Source organism: Hyperoodon ampullatus (genome assembly GCF_949752795.1).
Source record: "Hyperoodon ampullatus genome assembly, chromosome: 18".
NCBI classification, from domain to species: Eukaryota; Metazoa; Chordata; class Mammalia; order Artiodactyla; family Ziphiidae; genus Hyperoodon; species Hyperoodon ampullatus.
The window spans coordinates 20,026,509-20,053,553 of NC_136931.1; the positions used below are offsets into that span (position 1 = coordinate 20,026,509).

General features: G+C 38.4%; 1 protein-coding gene and 2 pseudogenes across 3 annotated transcripts in view; 1 reads left to right on the forward strand and 2 right to left on the reverse strand.

The window, feature by feature from the left end:
- Nucleotides 1–27,045, forward strand: part of TERB1 (telomere repeat binding bouquet formation protein 1) — a gene marked incomplete at both ends in the record, with an annotated part of 42,248 nt that overhangs the window by 10,333 nt on the left and 4,870 nt on the right. The window contains 10 exons of the mRNA XM_079722892.1: nucleotides 535–595; nucleotides 690–805; nucleotides 909–1,031; nucleotides 5,456–5,608; nucleotides 7,015–7,146; nucleotides 8,653–8,778; nucleotides 9,915–10,072; nucleotides 20,520–20,872; nucleotides 22,205–22,269; nucleotides 22,561–22,656. Coding sequence (XP_079579018.1) covers nucleotides 535–595; nucleotides 690–805; nucleotides 909–1,031; nucleotides 5,456–5,608; nucleotides 7,015–7,146; nucleotides 8,653–8,778; nucleotides 9,915–10,072; nucleotides 20,520–20,872; nucleotides 22,205–22,269; nucleotides 22,561–22,656 — 1,383 coding nt within the window. The remainder of the gene's footprint in view (nucleotides 1–534; nucleotides 596–689; nucleotides 806–908; nucleotides 1,032–5,455; nucleotides 5,609–7,014; nucleotides 7,147–8,652; nucleotides 8,779–9,914; nucleotides 10,073–20,519; nucleotides 20,873–22,204; nucleotides 22,270–22,560; nucleotides 22,657–27,045) is intronic.
- Nucleotides 15,392–15,917, reverse strand: LOC307065891 (large ribosomal subunit protein eL20-like; annotated as a pseudogene). Its single transcript has one exon. The product of its transcript is annotated as a large ribosomal subunit protein eL20-like (transcript).
- LOC307065892 (inhibitor of growth protein 1-like) lies at nucleotides 16,389–16,913 on the reverse strand (annotated as a pseudogene). The gene has a single exon. The product of its transcript is annotated as an inhibitor of growth protein 1-like (transcript).

Here is a 27,045-nt window from a genome sequence, read left to right on the forward strand (position 1 = left end):
TTTTTTTCTATTTTGGAGCATATTTTGGTATTGTAACACAGAACCATGCAAAATAAGTGTTTTGCAATTTTTAGAGGAAATTTGAATACTATCATTCTCTAAGCGTAAGTAATGTATTTTCCGTAATAATCTTGATTACAGATTTTTACCTATTATAATTCTGTATTGTGCTTTATAATACTTTAAAGTGACTGAAAGTTATTTATTAAAAATACTACTGGGCTTCCCTGGTGGCTTAGTGGTTGAGAGTCTGCCTGCCGATGCAGGGGACACAGGTTCGTGCCCCGGTCCAGGAAGATCCCACATGCCGCGGAGCGGCTGAGCCCGTGAGCCGTGGCCGCTGAGCCTGCACGTCCGGAGCCTGTTGCTCTGCAACAGGAGAGGCCACAACAGTGAGAGGCCCACGTACCGCAAAAAAAAAAAAAAAAAAAAAAACTACTTAAAAAAATACTACTTAAATGTTGTTCTCCATTTCTACAAAATTATTTTCTAAACAGAAGTCATATTCATGTAATATATGGCTATTTTTTTAAGGGACTGGACAGACGCTTGTGAGAGAAACAGGGTGTATTTCAGTTCTATCACAGTTGTTCAAGTAAGTAAATATACATTTCTTGTTATTAATTATTGATTCCTTAAGACCTTAACACATTTGTATTAATTACTTCCTTTTCTATTTAACCTAATAGGACAGTTCTTTCAAAACATGAGTTGAATTTGTCAGATGAAAATGTTTTCCAGAGTTATCAGTTGTGGTCTTCAGTGTGTAGTACTCTGTGTGTCTGTGTCAACAATCCTCAAAATGGTAATTATCTCAAATATTTACATATAAAAATAAAGATAAAAACAAATAAAAAACTGATATTTTCCAAGTATATTAAAATATGATTGCCTTTTTCTCCTTTCAGATGAAAATCAAATGCTTTGCTCTTCACTTTTTCCACATGCTAATGACTGGCTAATAAATTGCATGAAACCTGAGATAATTCGCCCTATTTGCTCATTTATTGGACTCACTCTTGCAAATAACAGTAAGTATTCATTATTCTCTGGGTTATACTTGAAAAAACATATTTTAAAGCATAACAAAAACCTTTTGAATTAATGAATTCCAGTAAGTTGTGTCATTTTGGATCCATTTATACTATTGTATAAGTTATCTTATACATAGAAAATCTTAAAAATAGATATTGTTAAGAAGATATGGGAAGATGGTGGTGGCAGCATAGTTTTGAATCTTCCCACATATCCTCACAAAACAGAACACCTGCACGGCAAAACTGTAAAAACCCACAGAGAGTGTTCTCTGACCACACAGAATTAAATTAGAAATTAATAAAAGTAAAACATCTAGAAAAGTCCCTAATATCTAGAAATTAAGCAACAGAGTACTAAAAAAACCCACATCAAAATAAAAATACAAACCTGTGAATCACAAAATAAATCATAAAGGAAATTAGAAATGTTTTTAACTTAATGGTAATGAAAACACAAAATTAAACAGTGGGATGCTGCAAAATCAGTATTTAGATGGAAATTTATAGCAATAAGGCTTGCATAGGAAAGAAGGAAGGTCTCAAATCAATTATATTAGTTTCCACCTAAGAAACTAGAAAACAGAGCGAGTTAAACTCGAAGTAAGCATAACAAAGGAAATAACAAAGAGAAGTTTAGCAATCAATGAAATAGAAAAAGAACAGAGTAATCAATTAAACCAAAAGCTAGTTCTTTAAAAAGATCACTAAAATGGATCCTTTATCCAGACTAACCACGAAATAGAAGGCCCAAATTATAAGGAATGAGAGATGACATCACTATATCTTAACAGATATTAACAGGATAACAAAGGAATAGTAGAAACAACTTTATGCCATTAAATTTGATAACTTAAATGAACTGGACAAATTCTTTGAAAGACACAAACTACAAAAGCTCACTCAAGAAGAAATAGATAAACTGAATATTCCTATATCTAATAGTGAAACTGAATTTGTAGTTTAAAACCTTAACACAGAGGAAATTCCAGGTCATAAAGCCTTCACTGGGGCTTCCCTGGTGGCACAGTGGTTAAGAATCCACCTGCCAATGCAGGGGACATGGATTTGAGGCCTGGTCCGGGAAGATCCCACATGCCTCAGAGCAACTAAGCCCGTGCACCACAACTACTGAAGCCTGTGCTCTAGAGCCCACGAGCCACAACTATGAGCCTGCAAGCCACAACTATGAGCCTGCATGCCACAACTACTGAAGCCCACGTGCCTAGAACTTGTGCTCCACAACAAGAGAAGCCACCACAATGAGAAACCCACGCACTGCAACAAAGAGTAGCCCCCACTCACCACAACTAGAGAAAGCCTACACGCAGCAATGAAGACCAAACGCAGCCAAAAATAAATAAAATAAAAAAGAAAAAAGGCTTCACTGTTGCATTCTACCAAACATTTAAGGAAAAAAAATTCTACATAAATTATTCCAGGAAATACAAGTAGAAGAAACACTTCCCAACAAACTTTTAAGGGCAGCATTATTTCCATACTAAAACTTGAAAAAGACATTACAAGAAAACTATAGGCCAATATCCTTTATGATCATAGATGCAAACATCCATAACAAAATATTAACAAATCAATCCAGCAATATATAGAAAGGATAATATATTCTGACGAAGTGGCACTCACTTTAGGCATGCAAGATTGGTTTAACATTAGGAAATTCACCATATACATAGACTAGAAAAGAAAAACTATATGATCTCCAAAGATGCAGGAAAAGCTTTTTACATAATTCAACATACATTCACGACGAAAGATTTTGGTAAGCCAGGAATAGAAGGGAACCTCCTCAATGTGATGAAGGGCTTCTACAAAGTACTACAGCTAACATACTTAAATGGTGAAAGACTTAATGCTTTCCCCCTAAGATTGGAAAAAAGACAAGGATGGCCACTCTCATTATTTGACTGGACATCCAAGTCAGTGCAGTAAGGCACAAAAATGAAATAAAAGGCATAGAGATTGAAAAGGAAGAAGAAAATATAGTATTTATTCATAGATGACATGATTGTCTGAAGAATCTACAAAAAGCTACAGAACTAATAAGTGATTTTAGCAAGGTTGTAGGATACAAGGTCATATACAGAAATACTAGCAACACTTGGGAACTTAAAGTAACTGTCATTTACAATAATATAAAAAACCCAAAATACTTAGGGGTACATTTAATGATTTCATCTGCTATGTCTATATGCTGAAAACTATAAAACATTGCTGAAATAAAGAAAACCTTAAATTAATGGGAGAGATATCATATTCATGGATTGTAAGATTCAATATTGTTATAATGTCACTTCTCAAATTCATCGCTAGATTCTTGGCACTCCCCATCAAAATTTCAACGGGCTTTTCTGCAGAAATTGACAAGCTGATTCTAAAATTTACATGGAAATGCAAAGGGGCTAGGATAGTCAAAATTATTTTGAAAAAGGACAAAATTGTAGGGTTTATATTACCTGATTTCAATACTTACTGTACAGTAATCAAGAGTGTAGCATTGGTGTAAGTGTAGACATAGATCAATGGAAGAAGTAGAGAACCTAGAAGTAGACATATATATATATGATTGATTTTCTACGAATGTTGATTTTCTATAAAGGTGCCACAGTAACTCTGTGTTGGAAAAGGTAGAAACAAATGGTGCTGGAAAAAGTATTTATCAATCTGTGAAATATGAAGCTCAACCCTTACCTTACACAGTATATACAAATTAACTTGAAATGATCCCTACACCTCAATGTAAGAACTAAAACTATAAAAAGTCTAGACAAAAACATAGGAGCAAATCTTTATAATTTGGGAGTAGACAGATTTCTTAGGACACAAAAAGCATGAGCCACTAAAGAAAAGATTATAAATTGGACTGCACTGAAATTAAAATCTTTTACTCTTCAAAAGATCCTGTTAAGGTGAAAAGGCAAGCCATAGACTGGGAGAAAATATTTGTGAAATGTACATCTGATAAAGAACTTGTACCCAGGAAAACCCCAAGGAGATAGCCCTATACACCCACTAGCATGGCTAAAAGTAGAAAGGCTAGTGATATTAAATATTGATGAGGATGTGGAACAACTAGAACCTTCTCACACGTTGCTGGTGTGTATCTATATTCAGATGTTTAAAGCAAGTAGTCATGTATCATATGCAAAGGAACATATCTCTATAATTTCAAAAATTGAAATCTATTTCCATGATGCTTTGACATTTCCTCTTTCTTTAAGTACCAACTTAGATGAGTAATACTGCTGTGTCCTACTTATAGGACCTTATTACTCTCAGCAAACTGACATGAAATAGATTAGAGGTAATTTGAAATATTCAGTGTACAGGTGTAGACTAGGATGTTCTTGTGCTTATAAGCCTGAATTTTCATTACATAGGCTATAACTGAAAATCTTTGTGGTAATATAGTGCCCAATTTCATCTAAGAATTTTAAGATACTTTTTTAAAGATTTTTTTAATGAAAATACTTTGTGGTAAAGAAGCCTATTTTGGAGTCTCCATAATATTGAAAATGTTTGCTTATCCTTAAATAACATTTCCTAACAGTTCTGTTCTGATGTAGAAATTTTTGAACATGATTTTTTTAGATTAAGATTTTTGTGTTTTATTGAACAATACAAAAAGTAATTTTTGTGTTTAAATCATCCTGGCTCAATTTGTGATACTAGGGTAGACTGGGAAGGTTTTTGACAGAATTATAATCAGTAGCCCATATATGCATTTGTTATATGCCCATTGCTGGGATAGGGGCTGTTGAATGCACAGACCTGTGGGGTACTTTGCCATCAGAATCATTTCCTACAGGGGAACAAAAGACTAAAGTCTTTTAAAAAATGTATCTGTCATCCAATCTTTGCTTGGAATAGTTGTTATGACTCTCAACAATATGTTATACTTTTATGCTCCAAGAAGTAAAAGAATTAGGCTTAAATAAGATGGATGAAATATGTGGTTTTTTTGAAACAGTTAATTTACTTTGCCCTTTGTTGATTCAGATTTGAGGAATGAGTTATGTTGGAATTCAGAAAGTAGTCAGCTTGCTAATTGTAATACCAAGCTAAATGAATGAATCTATTCTTTATAGCTCTTGAAGGACTTGAATTTAATAATGTCATTCTTGCAAAATATACCAGTTCTTGCTAAATGAAACAAGATATCTAACATACAAGAAAGAAGTACTGTACTATACATGTAGTTGTACTATGTCAAAGTGAGTTTCTTATGTAAGTAAATAAAATCAATCTTGTGATTATGTATATGCACAGGTAAAGATTAGATTTTTCATTTTGGGATTTTTAGTAAGTATTTTAAAAACTCAATGTTATATTTAGTACAAATTAATTTAATGAAACCATATACTTGTTTGAAGTATAATAGTTCTGCTACTTTATTCCTTAAGCATATGTGCAGAAATACTTTATATCTGTGGGTGGACTGGATGTATTGTCTCAAGTTCTTGTGCAGTTGGAATCTGATTCACACAAGACCCTTTCCAGTGCTAAGCTTGCAGTGGTGGTGACAAAGACAGTGGATGCATGTATTGCTGATAATCGTGAGTGAAAACGCTTAGTAATTTTTCTGCAATTGCATTTTGCTTCAATTCAGCGTGGTGAATGTTGAAATGATAGATTGAACGCTAGCATGGATTGGACTTCCAGTTTCTCATAAGTGGGAGAGAAACTTAGAAATTATCTAGTCCAACTCCTTATTTTCTCATGGAGGTTATGACTTCCCTAAGAATTCAAATCTAGGTCTTCTGACTTCAGGTTTGATGATAGAATCAAGATAAGAGTCTGTCAGTCCTAAACCTTTGTTTCACTTAAAAAGCTGCATTAAATGAAAAAGTTTACTCTGCATGGCCTGTGCCAACGCCCGGCTCTTTGGCATCCGGGCAAAAAGGGCCAAGGAAGCTGCAGAACAGGATGTTGAAAAGAAAAAGTAAAGTACTGTTGGCAACTTGTGATAAAAAAAAAAAGTTTAGATGAGAAATCAAGGGACATTTTGGAGACATAGGGAATGGAAAGCCCAATTTATAGATTTTAAAAAGTGAGATAAAGAATTAAGGTATGCCTCTATCTGATAAGTGTGAGATAGACTTACCGTACTGTAACCAGTGAGTAACAGAACCAGACTTGAACTCATGGCTGCTTCTCACATGTACAGATACTGAGGAATGATAGTCTATAAATCTCTGTAACTCTTGATTCACAAATAACTGAAAAAAATAGATCATTTTTTTAAAAAATCAGTTATTTAGGGCCTGCTATGTGCCGGGCTCTATGTGAGCTCTAGAGATACAAAAATTATTAAGATGTAGTCTGCTGAGGAATTCACAACCTTTTTGTTGCTGTCAGTAGTTAGACTCTGAACGCTGTTAAAAAAAAAAAAAACACACCACACATACACATGAAGAACAAAACCGTGAGAAGTGTAGCTTAAATTGGTGGACTTCTTGAATTTTTCACATCTCAGTATAGCTTCAGGTATGTCACTGCATCATTAACGTCAGTAGAACCGTGGCCAGTTAATAGTGTATTTCAATGACAGGCAGGAATTGATTTCATAGGAAAGTCTTTACTGTCAATCTAGATAAGATGAGGAATGTAAGGTGAGAGTAAGTAGATTTTAGGAAGGTAGTATTATTACTTCATATTCACAACATTATTCAGGACAACTTAGAAGAAAGCATTCTTCAAAAAACTTGCTTTAGTATAGGAAGAGGAATTAATGAGGGCTATATAAGCCACCATTTTATTACAATGAATTTGTTTATAGTCACACATATATATACATATATATTAGATGCTATATGAGATGTGAATTTTAGATATTATGTATATATATAATGTCATTCTCCCAGGATAAGATCTGAAAAATAGTATAATGTAATATCTGGAAGATACTGTATGTATAGCTATACGTTTTAAGTTTGTACTTGTTCTTTTTTTCCTTTTTTAGCTACTTTTGGGGTAGTACTATCCAAGTACCACATTGTTTCAAAACTTCTGGCATTACTGCTTCATGAAAGTCTGGATTCAGGAGAAAAATTTAGTATCATACTTACTGTTGGTCATTGTACAGAGGATTGTGGTAAGTATTGGATTTATTTAGTGTGTTTATTAAAACAGTGGAGTAGAATTACACTATTCCTCCCCACCCACCCAGCTTAAAAGTATTGCCTTTCTCCTAGTCCCCAAACCAGTCATTTTGCTCCTCATCCTTCTTCAGCCATGGTATTCAGTCAGTCCCTAAGACCTGTGGCTCTACTTCTGTTTACCCCTCCTTATCCCCTTCTGCTCAATTCCAGTGCTATTTTCCCCGTTTAAGCCCTCAGCTCCTCAACATCTTTCACCAATGTTATTGCAATAGATTCCTCCCTGTGTCCTCTTCCTTCTATCTCCATTTTTCAATCCACTCTTCACACTGCTGCACAGATACGATCCTGTTTTTCCTTCTTGAAAACCTTAGAAAGTTCTATCTTTCTTTCTCTACTTATCATTCTCTCCTCTCTCTCTTTTTTCTCTTCCCCTTCCATTTTCTCCTTCTCTCCACTTTCCTGCCATTCTTCCTCTTTCCACTCTCCTCCTTTCCAACCCTCTTCACTTTCTTTCTTTTTTTAAAAAATAAATTTATTTATTTTATCTTTGCATTGGGTCTTCATTGCTGCACGTGGGGTTTCTCTAATTGCAGCAAGAGGGGGCTACTCTTTGTTGCGGTGCATGGGCTTCTCATTGCAGTAGCTTCTCTTGTTGAGATGGCTTCTCTGTTGCGGTGGCTTCTCTATCTCATGCTTATCCACGGGCTCTAGGCACACGGGCTTCAGTAGTTGTGGCGCGCGGGCTTAGTTGCTCCGTGGCATGTGCCATCTTCCCAGACCAGGGCTTGAACCCGTGTCCCCTGCATTGGCAGGCAGATTCTTAACCACTGCGCCACCAGGGAAATCCACTTTCCTCTCTCCTTTCTCTCTTCCTCCAATCTCCTCTCTCTCCTCCTCCCACTTTTCTACTTCCCTCTTTTTATTCTCTTGCTTCTTCTGCTCTCTCTTCCTTCATTTTCCATTCTCTCCATTCATTTATTTCTCTATACTTTCTCTTCACCTCTGTATAATTTAGTATTCACTATACCTTTAAAATTTTTAATTTAATTTTTATTTTTTTATTGATGTATAATTGACAACAAAACCTTTTTTTAAACCAAGTGAGGGCAGTTTCTTTACTCTTATGAGGTGTGACACTGCTCCGTGGCTGTGTTTCAGAGATTATCACTTATGAGACTTAGGTATCTTATATAAGTAGATTATTTTCTAAATTGAAAATACCTTTGAAACTTTGTTTTTCTGTATTTTAAAATTTGAACTATGTTCATAATTATCACAGGGAAGAATTATGACCTCATGCATATAGTTTAAGATAAAATAACTATTGGGAATTCCCTGGCGGTCCAGTGGCTAGGACTCTCTGCTTTCACTGCCGGGGCCGGGGTTCAATCTCTGGTCGGGGAACTAAGATCCTGCAAGCCGTGCAGTGCGGCAAACAAACAAACAAATAAATAAATAAAGTAACTATCTTCTGCTTTAATCTTTGATGTGTTTTCCAGAGGAAAATCAGTATGACCTTTTTAAAAGCAATGGGCTTCCACTCATGATACAAGTCTTAACTGAATCTCAGAACGAGGAACTAAACAAAGCTGCCACTTTTGTGCTTCACAACTGCAAAAAAATTAGTAAGTTTACTATTACTTTAAAAAAATACCAGCCAAAGTTTATGCAAGAGAATTATATCTGCTTTGATGAACCAAGCCCCTTTAGCTCCCAAGCTCTCCTTACATTTGAAAAGCAGATTATATAATTTTGACGTGACAACTAGAGTACTACAGTGTGTAAAAAACTTATATGGAAGAGAACAACAGTATAGATAATTGACTTATTTAATGCAGTGTGGACAGATTTAGCTGTAGGACTTAAATTTGAGGGCTACAAGTGACTTATGATTAAATCATAACATAAAGTACCTTCATTTATTTATTTAAAAAATGTTTGAGTGTCTCTTATTTGCCAGGCACTGTGCTAGGCATTAGGGATACAGTGATAAGATACAACAGTCTATGTGTTTACAGAGCTTAGTGTAACTAGAGAAATAGGTAGTAATTGAATAATCCCAAAAATGAATGTGTTATTATAAATTAACATACAGGTTAAGAATGGATGGAGCACAGATCTTAACCTGTAACAGGGACTGTGACCTAGACTTGGAGCAGAAAAGGCTTTGGGAGGAAGTGATTCTTCAGCTGAGATCTGAATGTAGAGAGTTAATTAGGTGAAAAGAAGGGAGTTTGTTATGGTCCAGTGTCTCAGGCATACGCAACAGTGAGGCACAAATGTCCTGTGAGGGGAGGGAGCCTGGTGCATTGAAGGAATTGATGGCTGAAGCATAGAGGAAGTGGCCATGAAAAGGATTTTGGTCTTTTGGAAGAAAACTGCTGCCACATTATGTAAAAAGAGAATTTAAAAGAATATAGGAAGGAACCACTTTATGGAAACTATTTTAAAAAAAAAAACTACTTTAAAACCAGTAGCCATAAACCTGAGGGTGTTTATATGCCTAGCATAACATGTTTTCTTGCTATTTTCTTTTCTCTATAATTCTGAAGAGTAAAATCTAATTTATGACTTTTTGTGTCCTCAGCCTCTGCCAAGCACTTGCTTTCCACTTATTTTCAGTACCACTTAGGCAGTTAAGATGGTTTGGATGTGCAAAATTTAGAGAAGGGGGTATGGGGTATGAGTTTGTCCTTATTTAAAGTGTTAAAATAACATTTCTAGTAATGGAAAAACTCACTATTTTTCCCATATTATAAAGCTGAGAAGTTATCTCTAAGTCTAGGAGAATATTCTTTTGATGAAAATGAAGAACAATTAAAGGACATAAATATGAAAGAGAAGAATCTTGAAGATTACTGGAAGAAAGCCAAGGAAATTCTACACAGAATAGAACAGCTTGAAACAGAAGGAAATGAGGTTGGCTTCTTTGTTTCAAAGAATGTAGAACTTTATTCAAATATTTTTTAATAATGCAGGTTGTAGGGTAAAATATTTTTCTTGCCAAGTTACTTTTTTTTTTTGCGGTACGTGGGCCTCTCACTGTTGTGGCCTCTCCCATTGCGGAGCACAGGCTCCGGATGCAAGGCTCAGCATCCTTGGCTCATGGGCCCAGCTGCTCCGTGGCATGTGGGATCTTCCCAGACCGGGGCATGAACCAGTGTCCCCTGCACTGGCAGGCGGACTCTCAACCACTGCGCCACCAGGGAAGCCCAAGAGATAATCTTTTAAGTTTTATTTATTTATTTTGAATTTTAGAATTTTATTTATTTTTTTATATAGCAGGTTCTTTTTTTATTTTTTATTTTTTTATACAGCAGGTTCTTATTAGTTATCCATTTTATACATATTGGTGTATACATGTCAATCCCAATCTCCCAATTCATCCCACCACCACCGCACCCCCGCCACTTTCCCCCCTTGGTGTCCATACGTTTGTTCTCTACAACTGTGTCTCTATTTCTGTCCTGCAAACCGGTTCATCTGTACCATTTTTCTAGGTTCCACATATATGCATTAATACATGATATTTGTTTTTCTCTTTCTGACTTACTTCACTCTGTATGACAGTCTCTAGGTCCATCCACATCTCTACAAATGACCCAATTTCGTTCCTTTTTATGGCTGAGTAATATTCCATTGTATATATGTGCCACATCTTCTTTATCCATTCGTCTGTCGATGGGCATTTAGGTTGCTTCCATGACCTGGCTATTGTAAATAGTGCTGCAATGAACACTGGGGTACATGTGTCTTTTTGAATTATGGTTTTCTCTGGGTATATGCCCAGTAGTGGGATTGCTGGGTCATATGGTAATTCTATTTTTAGTTTTTTAAGGAACCTCCATACTGTTCTCCATAGTGGCTGTATCAATTTACATTCCCACCAACAGTGCAAGAGGGTTCCCTCTTCTCCACACCCTCTCCAGCATTTGTTGTTTGTAGATTTTCTGATGATGCCCATTCTAACTGGTGTGAGGTGATACCTTATTGTCATTTTGATTTGCATTTCTCTAATAATTAGTGATGTTGAGCAGCTTTTCATGTGCTTCTTGGCCATCTGTATGTCTTTGGAGAAATGTCTATTTAGGTCTTCTGCCCATTTTTGGATTGGGCTGTTTGGTTTTTTAATACTGAGCTGCATGAGGTGTTTATATATTTTGGAGATTAATCCTTTGTTCATTGATTCATTTGAAAATATTTTCTCCCATTCTGAGGGTTGTCTTTTCATCTTGTTTGTAGTTTCCTTTGCTTTGCAAAAGCTTTTAAGTTTCATTGGGTCCCATTTGTTTATTTTTGTTTTTATTTCCAGTACTCTAGGAGGTGGATCAAAAAAGATCTTGCTGTGATTTATGTCAAAGAGTGTTCTTCCTATGTTTCCCTCTAAGGGTTTTATAGTGTCCAGTCTTACATTTAGGTCTTTAATCCATTTTGAGCTTATTTTTGTGTATGGTGTTAGGGAGTGTTCTAATTTCATTCATTTACGTGTAGCTGTCCAGTTTTCCCAGCACCACTTATTGAAGAGACTGTCTTTTCCCCATTGTATATCCTTGCCTCCTTTGTCATGGATTAGTTGACCATAGGTGCATGGGTTTATCTCTGGGCTTTCTATCCTGTTCCATTGATCTATATTTCTGTTTTTGTGCCAGTATCATATTGTCTTGATTACTGTAGCTTTGTTGTATAGTCTGAAGTCAGGGAGTCTGATTCCTCCAGCTCCATTTTTTTCCCTCAAGACTGCTTTGGCTATTTGGGGTCTTTTGTGTCTCCATACAAATTTTAAGATTTTTTGTTCTAGTTCTGTAAAAAATGCCATTGGTAATTTGATAGGGATTGCATTGAATCTGTAGATTGCTTTGGGTAGTAGAGTCATTTTCACCATGTTGATTCTTCCAATCCAAGAACATGATATATCTCTCCACCTGTTTGTATCATCTTTAATTTCTTTCATCACTGTCTTATAGTTTTCTGCATACAGGTCCTTTGTCTTCCTAGGTAGGTTTATTCCTAGGTATTTTATTCTTTTTGTTGCAGTGGTAAATGGAAGTGTTTCCTTAATTTCTCTTTCAGATTTTTCATCATTAGTGTATAGGAGTGCAAGAGATTTCTGTGCATTAATTTTGTATCCTGCAACTTTACCAGATTTATTGATTAGGTCTAGTAGTTTTCTGGTGGCATATTTAGGATTCTCTATATATAGTATCATGTCATCTGCAAACAGTGACAGTTTTACTTCTTCTTTTCCAATTGTATTCCTTTTGTCTTGTTCCTGATCTTAGAGGCAATGCTTTCAGTTTTCACCATTGAGAATGATGTTTGCTGTGCATTTGTCGTATATGGCCTTTATTATGTTGAGGTAGGTTCCCTCTATGCCCACTTTCTGGAGAGTTTTTATCATAAATGGTGTTGAATTTTGTCAAAAGCTTTTTCTGCATCTATTGAGATGATCATATGGTTTTTCTTCTTCAATTTGTTAATATGGTGTATCACATTGATTGATTTGCGTATATTGAAGAATCCTTGCATCCCTGGGGTAAATCCCACTTGATCATGGTGTATGATCCTTGGAATGTGTTGTTGGATTCTGTTTGCTAGTATTTTGTTGAGGATTTTTGCATCTATATTCATCAGTGATATTGGTCTGTAATTTTCTTTTTTTGTAGTATCTTTGTCTAGTTTTGGTATCAGGGTGATGGTGGCCTCATAGAATGAGTTTGGGAGTGTTCCTTCCTCTGAAATTTTTTGGAAGAGTTTGAGAAGGATGGGTGTTAGATCTTCTCTAAATGTTTGATAGAATTCATCTGTGAAGCCATCTGGTCCTGGACTTTTGCTTGTTGCAAGATTTTAAGAAGATGTTGTTGGTAGGAGTTTATTAATTTATTTATTTATTTTTGCTGTGTTAGGTCTTCGTTTCTGTGCGAGGGCTTTCTCTAGTTGTGGCAAGTGGGGGCCACTCTTCATCGCGGTGCGCAGGCCTCTCACTATTGCGGCCTCTCTTGTTGCAGGAGCACAGGCTCCAGACGCGCAGGCTCAGTAGTTGTGGCCAACGGGCCTAGTTGCTCCGCGGCATGTGGGATCCTCCCAGACCAGGGCTCGAACCCGTGTCCCCTGCATTGGCAGGCAGATTCTCAACCACTGCGCCACCAGGGAAGCCCAGCTTGTTGCAAGATTTTAAATCACAGTTTCAATTTCGTTACTTGTGATCGTTCTGTTCATATTTCTATTTCTTTTTTTTTTTTTTGATGTGGACCATTTTTAAAGTCTTTATTGAATTTGTTACAATATTGCTTCTGTTTTATGTTTTGGTTTTTTGGCTGTGAGGCATATGGGATCTTAGCTTCCCAACCAGGGATCAAACCCATACCCCCTGCACTGGAAGGTAAAGTCTTAACCACTGGACTGTCAGGGAAGTCCCCGAGTTATGATAATTTTATACAGTTGTGTAACTATTAGGACAGTCAAGATATAGAACAGTCCACTCACCCTAAAATGTTTCCTTGTGTCCCTTTATAGACAGTCCCATTCCCCATCCTCAGGCCTAGGCAATTCACTGATCTGCTTTCTGTCGTTAGTTTCCGTTTCTATAATTTCATTTAAATGGAATCATATATAATATTTTGTGTTTGATTTATTTCACTTAATATATAATGTTTTTTAGATTCACCAATGTTGTTTTATTAATATTTTGTTCCTTTTTACTGCTGAGTAATATTCCATAGTATGGACACACCACAACTTGTGTATCCATTCACCAACTGATACACATTTGGGTTGCTTCTAGGTCTTGGCTACTAGGAATAATGTTATGTGAACGTTGGTGTACACTTCTGTGCCTGTAATGTACATTTTCATTTCTCTTCGATAAATACCTAAGAGCAGAATCACCGGACAATTATATTTTAAAGAAATTATGAACCTCTTTTTTTTTTTTTTCTATTGGGCCACACTGTGCGACATGCAGGATCTTAGTTCCCCCACCAGGGATCGAACCCATGCCGCCTGCAGTGGAAGCATGGAGTCTTAACCACTGGACCTCCAAGGAAGTCCCAGAAATTATGAACCTCTTTTAACATTTCCTAGAGTACAAGTCTGCCTCCACTTGTCACCACTCAAAACAATACGGCACCAAAAGAAGAAAAAGTCCCTTCTTTTTCTTCCATCCTTGTATTGCCCGTCTAGCACATTCTGATGTCAGAGTCTAACACTGGCTAACACTGGCTAGCCCTAGAATAGTGGTCTATAGAGTCTAGTTTAAGTTTTACAATGCAGGACAAAGGAGGATAGGTTTGGAGTTGAGGAGCAATAAATTAAGAACTGGTACATCCTTTATGTCATGTATACAACTGTTACCCTGGGATACTCCCTTACCATCATCTTAATGATTCTCTTTGTATCTTTCCTTGATTTCTGATTTCCTGGATTCTGTGTCATTCTCTCTTTTTTGGTTTAGTTTCCCATTTTGATGGGCTACATTCTTCTGTAGCTTTCTGAAAAAGGGTACATAGGATGTAATTTTTTTGAGACCTTGTTAATATGAAAATAATTTTATTTTGCCTTCAGAATTAATTGATAGTTTGGTTGGACAAAATATTCTAGATTGGAAATCACCTCAGTATATTAAATGTGTTGCTCCACGGTCTTGTAGTTTCCAGTGTTACTCTTGAGGTCCAAAGCCATTCTGATCCTTTGATGTGACCTGTGTTCTCCTTCTGGAAGCTTATATAATCTTTATCCCCACTGTTTTAAAATTTTACAGTGTGGTACATTGGTGTCAGTCTCCTTTCATTCATTGTGTTATACACATAGTGGGCCCTTTCAATCTGTTGACTTATGTCCTTCAGTTCTGGGAAAGTTTATAGCATTATACTGTGGTGATTGCTTCCCTGTTTTCTCTTTCCTTGTTTTCTGAAACTCCTATTATTTATTTGTTGGACTTCTTGAGCTGGTCTTCCTTCTTATCATTTCTCTCTTATTTTCTTCTCTTTTTTCGTTCTACATTCTGGGAAATGTTCTCATATTTACTTTTTAAACTAACCTATTGAGTTTTTCACTTCTGCTATTATATTTTTAGTTACCAAAGCCTCTTTTTTACTCCTTTGCATTATCTTATTCTCATTTCATGGACTTAAGACTTAACAGGCATTCTTCTTTTAAATATATCAATGACAATTCTAATTTTTTCTCCTGGTTTTCCCAAAGAGTTTATTGGGCACACCTGGGGATGGGGAGGCCCTGCATCTAAAACAAGGTGTTGGGCCTCTTGGTGGTGAAGCGTGGCTTGTGCTGGTGAAACAGGACCCGGTGGGGCAGTGGTGATCTTGGAGTTGTAGAAGTGGTTGACTGCTGGTTGGTGGCACTTGCTGGCTGCCATCTCCTCCACCTTCCTGATCTGGATAGAGTTGGGCCTAGGTACGAGGCTGGGCACCCATGTCTCGGTAGCACTGGGTGATGGCACCTGCTGCAGTCAGGTCCCGGTACTCCTGGTACATGTTATGGGTGCCACTGCGAGAGTCATAGTGCAGCCAGATGCTAGAGTTCTTCACCTGAAGGGGGAGATTCTCTAACACTCGTACACAGTAGACAGTTTTCCCTGAAGACTTCTTCATCTTCTTCAGCTGAGACACAAAGTACCAGAAGTGAGACTTGGAAACAACATGATTAGGCGCAAAGATTCTCATGTGATAGAGGGGTAGCATGCAGCATTTGGGGGTGGGCAGCAGCGCCCCACCACCTTGTACTCTCGAAGTATGCCTGAGGCCTTCATGGCGCTCTGTGTGCACTCTATGCCTCCTATGAAAAGGCACAATTCTCATTTTTAAAGTTTTTTTTTTCTAATCCATATTTTATCTTACTCCTCACAGGTGTTCTTTGGTTGTTGATGTTTGCTTGTTTCTTTCTTTCCTGGTCTCTAGCTTTCTTCAGATTTCTGGTGATCTTTGGTTGCTACTAATATGTAAGAGTCATATGCAAAAAGCCTTCCTGGAAATTTTTTTTTTTTGAGTGTTTAACTCAAACCTATATTTGCAGTTCCTAAAATGCTGATCCACAGACCACTGTCTTGTTACATATGTGCACCAGCAGAAAAGCAAAGAGAGCTCCGGTGTCCCTACGAGAGAAAGAGCTCCTCTTGCAACAGTCTTTAAAAGGCTACATGTACAGTCCCTGCACCCACCCAGGTGGCCATGCAATAAATACACGGCTTGTCCTGCTCGCCTCAGTCCAGCCAGGCCTGCCACTACCTGTTGTAGGCCTGCTCCTTTTTGGATTCTCCAGGGCCTTGTCCATGGTCTTCTCGTTCTCCCCTCAACATTTGGGGCAGTACCACTTGCCCTTGGGTTTATGGTTCAGCCCCACGCAGAAGTGGAACCACTCGGGGCACTCGTCATTGTCACAGCCGGTCATCTCTCCATAGGAGACCTGATTGCACAGACAGTTCGTTTGGGTCAATGGGAAGGTCTGCAGGGGATGCTTCCCTCACGGCTTTGGCCTTGGAGCGTTTCTTCTTCTTGGAGGCCTTTGCCTTCTTTTCCTTAGGCATTCCGGAGGTGATGTAATCATGGTCGTGATTATTAGCTGCGTTGTTGTGCTGTCTCTGGGACCACTTGTTGTTGGGCTTTTCTGCCTGCGTGATTGTCTCATTTTTTGACTTATCCTGGCCAGCTTTGCTGTGGCCAGTGGTGTCATTGACCTCTTGCTGTGCCTCAAAGAGTTCCACGTGACTGTCCACCTGTCTGGCCCGGTTCTCCACCAGCTCCACCATCTGACTCACGATCTGGATCTTCTCGTCACCCAGCTCCTGGCTCCGAATCAGGGCCCTCTGAATGCAGTGCAGCACTCTCCTCCACTGGGCGCCGTCCATCTCCTGCTTGAACTTCTCATAATTCAGTTCCTGCAGGATTTCTTGGTATTTCGGGTTATCTCCTGCATGAGAGAGATGTTTCTCTGCAGATCGAAAGGCAGAGACTCGATGGAGTCCAGATAGTCCTCCACCTAGTTCACCAGGTGGATCTGCTCCCCGTTGGGAGGCTCAACGTGGTTCACCGAGGTCCCCGGTGACTCTGCGCGGCTTTCTGCTTCCTCCGGCCCGCGATCCCTTGGAGCCCAGCGCTGCAAATGCAAGGCTCCCGCCTGCCGGTGCCGCCCCTCTGGCCTACCCTGCACCGCTACATCTGCGAGTCACACCGCCTGGGCCCGGGACCGGCACCTGGCGGGCCGGACCGGCGCTCTGCGGCCTCAGGCCCATGGAGGGCGCGGGCGGGCCTGCGGGTGCGTCCCCCGCCACCGGGGCCAGGGCCCGGGCGGAGCGAGCGCGGGAAGGGGCGTGCACCGCCCGCTGCCCCCTTTCCTGGAAATATTTTGACTCTGGATTCTTGTAGAATTAACTTGGGTCATTTTTTGGAGAAACTCCAATGTCTAATCTCCTGCCTAGAAATCATGAACCAATATTCTGGAGTCAAAATGGAGAAAAGGAGCTTGGGAGTCTTAGTATTCAGTATGTAAATATTTTCTTAGTCTTTGTTTTGTGATAGTATTCTGCCTTCAGCTTTGCTTGGTGTCCTCCAGTGTAGAGACTGTTTTATCCCCCTCAGAGATTAAACTTGCATCTTTGGGGAGGGAGTGGACCCTCTGGTGTCCATCAGCTGCCTGCTGAGTGTGTGTATGTGGGGGTCAGGATCTAGCAATCCAACTACTTGAACTTTCATCCAACCTTCCTGTTTTTAACCCCACTTTCACCCTACCTCCAGTTCCTAAGTCTTTTGAGAGTTTGGCAGCATATTTTAGTTCCTTGGCTTTTCCCATTGTCAGCTTTCAAGTCTGCTTTATTTTGATTTATTTTTAATAAATTTATTTATTTTTGGCTGTGTTGGGTCTTCGTTGCTGCGTGTGGGCTTTCTCTAGTTGCAGTGAGCAGGGGCTACTCTTCGTTGCAGTGTGCAGGCTTCTCATTGCGGTTGCTTCTCTTGTTGTGGAGCACAGGCTCTAGGCGCGTGGGCTTCAGTAGTTGTGGCGCACGGGCTTAGTTGCTCCGTGGCATGTGCGATCTTCCCAGACCAGGGCTCGAACCTGTGTCCCCTGCATTGGCAGGCGGATTCCTAACCAGTGCGCCACCAGGGAAGCCCTGCTTTATTTATTTAAATTCAACTTTATCAAGTCTGCTAAATAGGCTGTCATTCACCTATCTGCTTTTCAATTCCAAAATTTTGTTGCATTTGTATCTTCTTCCATTTCTCCTTGTGGAATTTATGCTTCTCCTTGTGGGTTTATGCCTTTTTTTTTTTTTTTTGGCTGCATTGGGTCTTCATTGCTGCACACGGACTTTTCTCTAGTTGCGGCAGGTGGGAACTACTCTTCATTACGGTGCGTGGGCTTCTCATTGCGGTGGCTTCTCTTGTCGTAGAGCACGGGCTCTAGGCGCACGCGGGCTCAGTAGTTGTGGCTCACGGGCTCTAGAGCGCAGCCTCAGTAGTTGTGGCACATGGGCTTAGTTGCTCCGCGGTGTGTGGGATCTTCCCAGACCAGGGTTCAAACCCATGTCCCCTGCATTGGCAGGCGGATTCTTAACCACTGTGCCACCAAGGAAATCCCTATGCCTTTTTATTATTTATTTATTTATTTAAATAAATTTGTTTATTTATTTATTTTTAGCTGTGTTGGGTCTTCGTTGCTGCGCCACCAGGGAAGTCCACCTATGCCTTTTTAAGAACTGTTGTTCTAATTGTTTTTTTGGAAGGAACAAAAATAAATATGGGTGTTAAAGTCATCGTCTTTACCTGGAAGCCCTATCTATCTGTCTACCTATATATCTTACACTTGCAGAGTATTCCACTGATGGATATGCTAGTTCCCCTTGAGATGAACTTTCAGGTTCCAACTTTTAGCTATTACAAACCATACTGCAGTTAATAACATTAACATTTTGCACATGTAAAAGTATATCTATAGGATTTTTAAAAAAGAAATACACAGTGTTTTTTTAGTTTGTTTGTTTGTTTTGTGCTGCATTGGGTCTTCATTGCTGCATGTGGGCTTTTCTTGCTCTAGTTGTGGCCAGCGGGGGCTACTCTTCTTTGCAGTGCGTGGGCTTCTCATTTTGGTGGTTTCTCTTGTTGCAGAGCACGGGCTCTAGGTGCGTGGGCTTCAGTAGTTGTAGCACGTGGGCTTAGTAGTTATGGCACGTGGGCCCTAGAGCGCACGGACTTCAGTAGTTGTGGCTCATGGGCTCTAGAGCTCAGGCTCAATAGTTGTGGCACACAGGCTTAGTTGCTCCGTGGCATGTGGGATCTTCTCAGACCAGGGATCAAGCCGGTGTCCCCTGCATTGGCAGGCGGATTCTTAACCACTGTGCCACCAGGGAAGTCCCTCAGTTTTTATTATGAAAGATACTGTCAAATTGTTTCTCCATAGAGGTGTACCAGTTTACACTCTCCCCCATAATGTACAGAATGTTTCCCTATACCCTTTTGATCTTTGCCAATGTCATAGATGAAGAAAGATGCCTATGGGACTTCCCTGGCGGTCCAGTGGTTAAGACTCCGGACTTCCAATGCAGGGGGCGCGGGTTCGATCCCTGGTCGGGGAACTAAGATCCCACATGCTGTGCGGTGGGGCCAAAAAGTAAAAAAAATAAAATAAAGAAAGATATCTCATTTACCTTTAATGTCTATTTCTCTTATTAAAGTGAGATGGAGCCTTTTTCATATGTGTAAGAGCTAGTTATTTATATTTCCTTTCTTGTGAACTGTTCATCTCCTTTGCCTATGTTTCTACACTGTTACTGATCTTTTTCATAGTTCATTGTAGTAGCTTTTTATAAATGTTACTAGAAAAATTCTACTGTAGCTCAAGATATGACATACATATTCTTTCTAGCTGTTTTGATTTGTATTTGATTTTGCTTTTGGCCCTTTTTTCCTCTGGGTCCCCACCCCCCAATATTCTCCATCTCTAGCAGAACTTAAAAAACTTTTTTTATGTGGTAAAATATAGGTTTTTCTTTTATGATTTATTGATTTTTTGTAATACTTGGAAAGGTATTCCTCCCATTGAGAATATTGAAACATCATGGTTTCTTTTAGAACATATACAATTTCATTTTTTTATATTTAAATATTTAGTTAATTTTTACTTAATTTTTATATATATTGTGAGATATGTATTCAGTTTATCTTTTTCCCCAGTTGACTACCCAATGGCCCCAAATCACTTAATGAATATTCTCCCCTTCCTTCCTAATGTAAACCACCCCCTTTATAATGTATATTCTATTGACAATCATAAACTTTTTCTGCATTATTTAAAGGGAGTGTAAATTGAATTATAAAGCAAATGATTATTCTGAAATTATTTACTTATTTTTACATTACAGGAAAGAGTACAAAGAGAAAAATATGAGGATTATGTTTCATCTATGAACATAAATATTCAAAATACATTGAAACACCTCCATGCAGATAGCAGTGGTGGAGGTCCCAAAGCAGAAGATAGGGATAAAAGCCAGTCTAGAAAGCTTCAGAGTTATAAGTCCCATGAAGTCATGTCTAAAGCATGTACAAATGATGATGATCAAATGAAGAGCCTGTTAAAGAGTGCAAATCCAGTTAATGCTTGTTATAGGGAGAGTGGGCAAAATAAGACTTTATGTAAAGCCAATTCAAACTGCAATCAAAACTTACGTGAAGAAACAACCTTTGAAAAAAAGAATTTTGTTTCTCAATCAAGGTATAGTTTAATAATTGTTTCTAACTTTTATTTATTCAGCATTTGTGTGTGTGTGTGTGTGTGTAGTACTATGTGCCATACTCTTAAACACTGGGATATAGAAATGATAAGCATGGTTTTAGGAGGAAGCTAATGTAGGAAATGTTGGGAAAGGAGTTTGGATGGGCCAGTATGGGCCAGTTCATCTAGGGCCTTGCATGTAATACTACTCAAGATTTTCTGTTATAACTTATAGAGTGTAGGGAGCTGCTGACGATTTTAAATTGAGTGACACGATCAGATTTGAATTTTAGAAGGGATACTCAGAAAACTTAAACTGAACCTCTGTGGCTGAAATAACAATGCACGTATTGATAATCCATCAACAATTTAGCAAAAGCCAGTTTGTAAGTTTAACTTGATAAAAGGGAGTAAGGTGTGATGAAAATCTGGTTTAGGCTTGTCTTTTCATTTGTTTCCTGTACCTCACCTCCAGTATATGTCCTTTCTCGCTCATGGGTAGCCTGTGGGGCTGGACCTGGAACTGCAGCTTTTCTTCCTAAAGCCTTTCTTGTGTTCTGCTCTTCTGATAGTTACTGGGCTAGGAGGGAAACTGAAGAGAATGGTGCTGTGTTCTGGGGGTGCTGCAGGGTAAACTAAGTGTTCGACAGATGGATTACATCATCACACCCCCTTTTTCCTTTTCAAAACTGTTCTTCATGTAATTTTAACCCGATTTCTCAGGGATATAGAATTGGGAAGTAGTGGGATATGCTCTTGGGCCAACCTTCTTGCCCTCTGGCCCAATGAATTTGTTATTTCCTCTTTTTTGCCCTCCTTCCTTCCTGTTTTCCTCTTTTATAACTTTTTCTTCCATGTTTCTGCTGGCATCAGTATTATTGACCTCTGAGGTCTTGTTTAACTCCACTTTTTTTTTTTAATTGAAGTAGAGTTGATTTACAATGTTTCAGGTGTACAGCAAAGTGATTCAGTTATATATATATATATATTTATACACACACACATACACACATACACACATATATATACTTTATCAGATTCTTTTCCATTATACATTATTACAAGATATTGAATAAAGTTCCCTGTTCTATACTATAGGTCCTTATTGTTTATCTATTTTTTATTATATATAGTAGTTAACTCCACTTTTAGAAACAAGGCTATAACCATTGCATACCATACTTTGGCAGAATTTGGTAGATTTTGGTAGATCCTGACTCCAGCTCTTTCTGCCTGTCAAACATCAGAATCACACTACTGCTTACAGAAAGATTTGTTCACACACCAAACAATATGTTTACTTTTATTAATCTGGTGTCTATTTTCTTTTAGTGACCATATTTTTAAACATCCAACTCCTATTGCCAAAAACACAAAGCAGCAGTTACCAGTAACAGGTATGACTAAAAATGTTTCTTCTTTGATTGTTCAAGAAAACATATTTAGGTGATTAATATGGCTAAAAGTAATATCTTCCCTCTAACATATAAGCCATGGCTTTGACTCTCTTTCTGGTCTAAATGCCTCAGTCACCTTTTATTGATATCCTTTCTGTATATCCACTAGGATGACTGGAAGTGTAGTACTGGGCTACAGTTTATGAAACTCTTGAGAATTAATAAATCTTATAAACATCAGGTCCTTTTCACTAATCAAAATATCTTTCATTTTGCAATTTTTTCCCCCAGATCCATTTACATTATGTTCAGATATAATAAATAAAGAAGTCATTGGTTTTCTAGCAACAGACAATTGTTCCAAAATATTGAAGTATAGATGCTCAGGTAAATATTTTTTTAATTGTAGTTGTTTCATAATTAAAGCTTTATATGATATTAATTAACTAGAATTTGTAATAGTTCTACCTGTGTGATTTAAAGTTCATTCCCTTTGGAGAAATAACAATCTGGGGTCTCATAAAACACTCAAATTAATACCTTCTATCTGCATTAGTCTGTGTTCCCAATATTTGCTCATATGAATCAATGCAGCTAATACTCTTTTTTCTTTTTTTGAATTTTATTTTATTTATTTTTTTATACAGCAGGTTCTTATTAGTTATCCATTTTATACATATTAGTGTATATATGTCAATCCCAATCTCCCAGTTCATCACAGCACCACCACCCCCCTCCAGCGCTTCCCCCCTTTGTGTCCATAGGTTTGTTCTCTACATCTGTGTCTCAATTTCTGCCCTGCAAACCGGTTCAGCAGCTAATACTCTTAAAAAATTACTTTATTATTCTCTTTCTGTCACCATCTATAAGTTTAACTTTACCGAGTAAGGTAAACATTTTTTATATTTTCAGAGAGCCAATAAATAGGTATATATTCTGGATTATGAATAATCCAGAATTCCACAGTGCTTATTCCATCCTTTCTTCTCCTTCATATCCCAGTATTTGCTCTTTGTTTACTCTTACTGTTGCACCCTGCTCTTTGGAGAAAACTGAGGCTATTCCACATTAGGCTCAAAATATTACTATTCTTCTGTCTTAGATGAAGGGTTTATCTCTTTTACTCTAAAACTGATATCTAGCTATAATCCAAATCCCATCTATGTTTTCTCCCCATTTTATAATAATACTTGTGTAGGCTTTCTCTTTAGTCCCTTTCTATTCATTAACTCCATTTGTCCCAACTTAAACTATGTTCATTTCTCCTCATCTTAAAAAATACCCAAATACTTTGTGTGATTTGCTATCCCTTCAAGTATTCATCTATTCTTTCTTCCACCATCTATTACCAGATTCCTGCTCTTGTTCCCTTCTCTTTCAGCATATTCTTTCCCTTCTTAACTCCCTGCAGTCTAGCTTCTTTTATTGCCATTCTACTAAACTTTAATGTTAAAGGTTACCTGAAACTTCTTTTTTAACCCCAAACCATGACTTTTTAAAAGATTCTTATTGTCTTTAGTATCTCTGCACTGTCAACTACCATTCCTTGAAATCCTCTCCTCTCATTTGAAAACCATAGTTCCCAAACTGTCCACCCGAGCTCCCTGGGGCTCTGCAGTGAACTCACATGGGCACTACACAATATTTAAAATTTTATAAGTGAAACACAAAATGGTCAACATCTTCTGGACACCATGTAAACTACTAGCTCAAAGTAGTTCACAGTTTCACCATTAGATTGTACTACATCTCTTTTGATGATGTCACGTCTTTGTGGAGCTGGGTTTTCAGTGGTTGTTGTGATTTTTTTTAATTAATTAATTTATTTATTTTTGGCTGCGTTGGGTCTTTGTTGCTGCACGCAGGCTTTCTGTAGTTGTGGCGAGCGGGGGCTACTCTTCGTTGTGGTGCACAGGCTTATTGCGGTGGCTTCTCTTGTTGTGGGCATCAGTAGTTGTGGCACGTGGGCTCTAGAGCACAGGCTCAGTAGTTGTGGCACACGGGCTTAGTTGCTCTGTGGCATGTGGGATCTTCCCAGGCCAGGGTTCGAACCCGTGTCCCCTGCATTGGCAGACAGATTCTTAACCATTGCACCACCAGGGAAGTCCCAGTTGTTGTGATTTTTAAAAAGCAAGCACCACGTGAAAATCAGTGTGGAACAGGAAATGAGGGTGGCAGTGTCCAGTCTGATTACAAGTTTTGAGAACTTGTTCTGTACCCAATTGTTGCACAAATCCCATTAGGAAGTAATTGTAATTAATAAGAATGAAATACAAATATATATATATTTCAAATTTAGGTCTATTATTTTTTTAAATGGCTACCAAGTTGTTAGAACATAAATACGTATTGAGTTGTTTTGGACCTAACAGAACATTTGGTATTTCTTTTGGCCTAAGGGTGCTGTGAAAAAATCACCAAGATCTTTTTTTTTTTTTTAATATTTTTTTGGCTGTGTTGGGTCTTCATTGTTGCGCGTGGGCTTTCTCTAGTTGCAGTGAGTGGGGGCTACTCTTTGTTGCGGTGCGCGGGCTTCTCTTGCTGCAGAGCACGCACTCTAGGTGCAGGGGCTTCAGTAGTTGCGGCATGTGGGCTCAGTAGTTGTGGTGCACGGGCTTAGTTGCTCCACAGCATGTGGGATCTTCCTGGACCAGGGATCGAACCCGAGTCTTCTGCATTGGCAGGCGGATTCTTAAGCACTGCGCCACCAGGGAAGTCCCAATCACCAAGATGTTAAAGATGCCACAGAGCAAGACAGTTGGGAACCTCTGGTCAAAAATATTCCAGTTTGGAGAATGGATGCTCTATAACTGTTAACTCCCTTTCATCCCTTAGTTTGTTTGAGATAGTTCCTTCCTAGTTGCTTTGCTCCCTCAGTGACCATTCATTTTGCAGACACTTAGGGAGTGCTTATTCTGCAGCAGGCACTGGAATCAGAGATGAATAGAACTCAGTCCTCACTTCATGAAGTTTACAGTTTATAAAGCTCTCCATTTTATCACCTTTATTCCTTTATCTTATCTTCCTGCCAAATTTCTACAGATACTCCCCCCAATATATAGTCTACTCAACTCTGCTGCAGCATTTACTTTTGTGGCATCATCTATCATTTTACCAATGATTTTCAAATCTGTATCTCCACACTGCACTTCTACCTCGGGTTATAGCCTCATTCTTGCATTTCCAGCTGTACCTAGGACATACTCACTTTAATATTTTGTTATTTCAAGCTTAATGTATTCAAAACAAAACATCTTTCTCCCTCTTAAACTGCCCCCCTCCAGCCACTCCATTTTTATTAGTGTTGCCATTATTCTTCTGGCCCCCCAGATTTCAAACCTTGAATCATCTATAACTATCTTTTCTCCTTACATCCCCTATTTCTAGTCTATCATATTTGGTTCTTTCTTTCTTTCCCACACAGGCCCCTTTTCCTTCATGCCTAAATTACTAGCAGTCTTTCAGTCTCAAGTCTCACCAACCCCCAAGTAACGTGTATTGCTATTAACTTCTCTTCCTCATATGTGCTTTGTATCATGTCACCATGCTAAAGAACCCTCAGTGCTTCTCTGTAACTCACTAAATCGAACTCTCTGCCTGGCTTTTAGAATTGTGTGGAACTTTGTCCTGCTTCCACTTGTTAAATTTTACTGCAATTTGTTCTGTTTAAGTCCACCAGAAATGTGCCATGCTTATTCCAAACTTTGCCATTCGATCCATTACAATCGAATTGTCCTAAACGTCTCCCTTACCCCGACAGCTCATTATTCACCAATTTTACCTCAGAAATCTCTGCATTCTCCCTGCAAATGCTGTGTTTCAGAATCCCCTCATTTATCTGGACTGTTTAAGTTACCCCTCAACTGATCCTCTTACCTTCAGTTGAGCTTTCTGTAGACAAATCTTGTCATTTCCCTGCTTAATAAATATCCTTCAGTTCTTCCCATTGACTTGAAGATAGTAGTTAAAAATCCTTAAGATGACTTTCAAGACCATTTTTGACCTGGCCCCTTGCATCCCTTACCAACCTCAACTTTTCTCCCACAGTTCTCTCATACCTTATACTCCAGCCACACACAGTACCTGTGATTCTCTGAACACACTATGCTTTTTTACTCTTCTGTGCTTTTGCACGTGTTCTTTGTACTTGAAATGTCCTCATCCTTGCCAACTTTCTGCCTGGCTAACTTTTCCTGTAGGTGACAGGTGGATAGAGAACTTTATAATGGATGGATGTGGCTAACATTACCTGAACCTACTGATCAATCTTAATATCATAAAAAGAGAGATAGTCAGACTTTATGTTCCTGTTAATGTGATGCAGTAAGAAGTACACAATACTACCTGTGAGGAGTTCTACTAAAAACAATTGAACCTGAATCTGATCAATCATCTAGATCTAATTACTAGTTTCTTGGGCACTCAGGAATATTTTAAAGGATGCAACTAGGTTGTAATCAGCAAAACCCAGCCTTTGGGAAACTGCACATTACAAATGACCCAGGGTCTACAACAAGTAAATGACAAAGAGGAAGAGAGGGGAATTCGTAGATTAAAAGAAACTCAAGAGACATATCAGCTGAATGTAATGGCGGACCTTGTTTGGATCATGATTCAAATAAACCAACTGTAAAGAGAAAGTTTTGAAATGATGGGGAAATTTGAACACTGACTGGATATTAGATTGTATTAAGCATAATTTTCTTAGGTGTATAGTGGTTTTGCCATTTAAAAAAATAAAACAAAGTAAGTGATTTTTAAAAAAAGAGTTCTTAT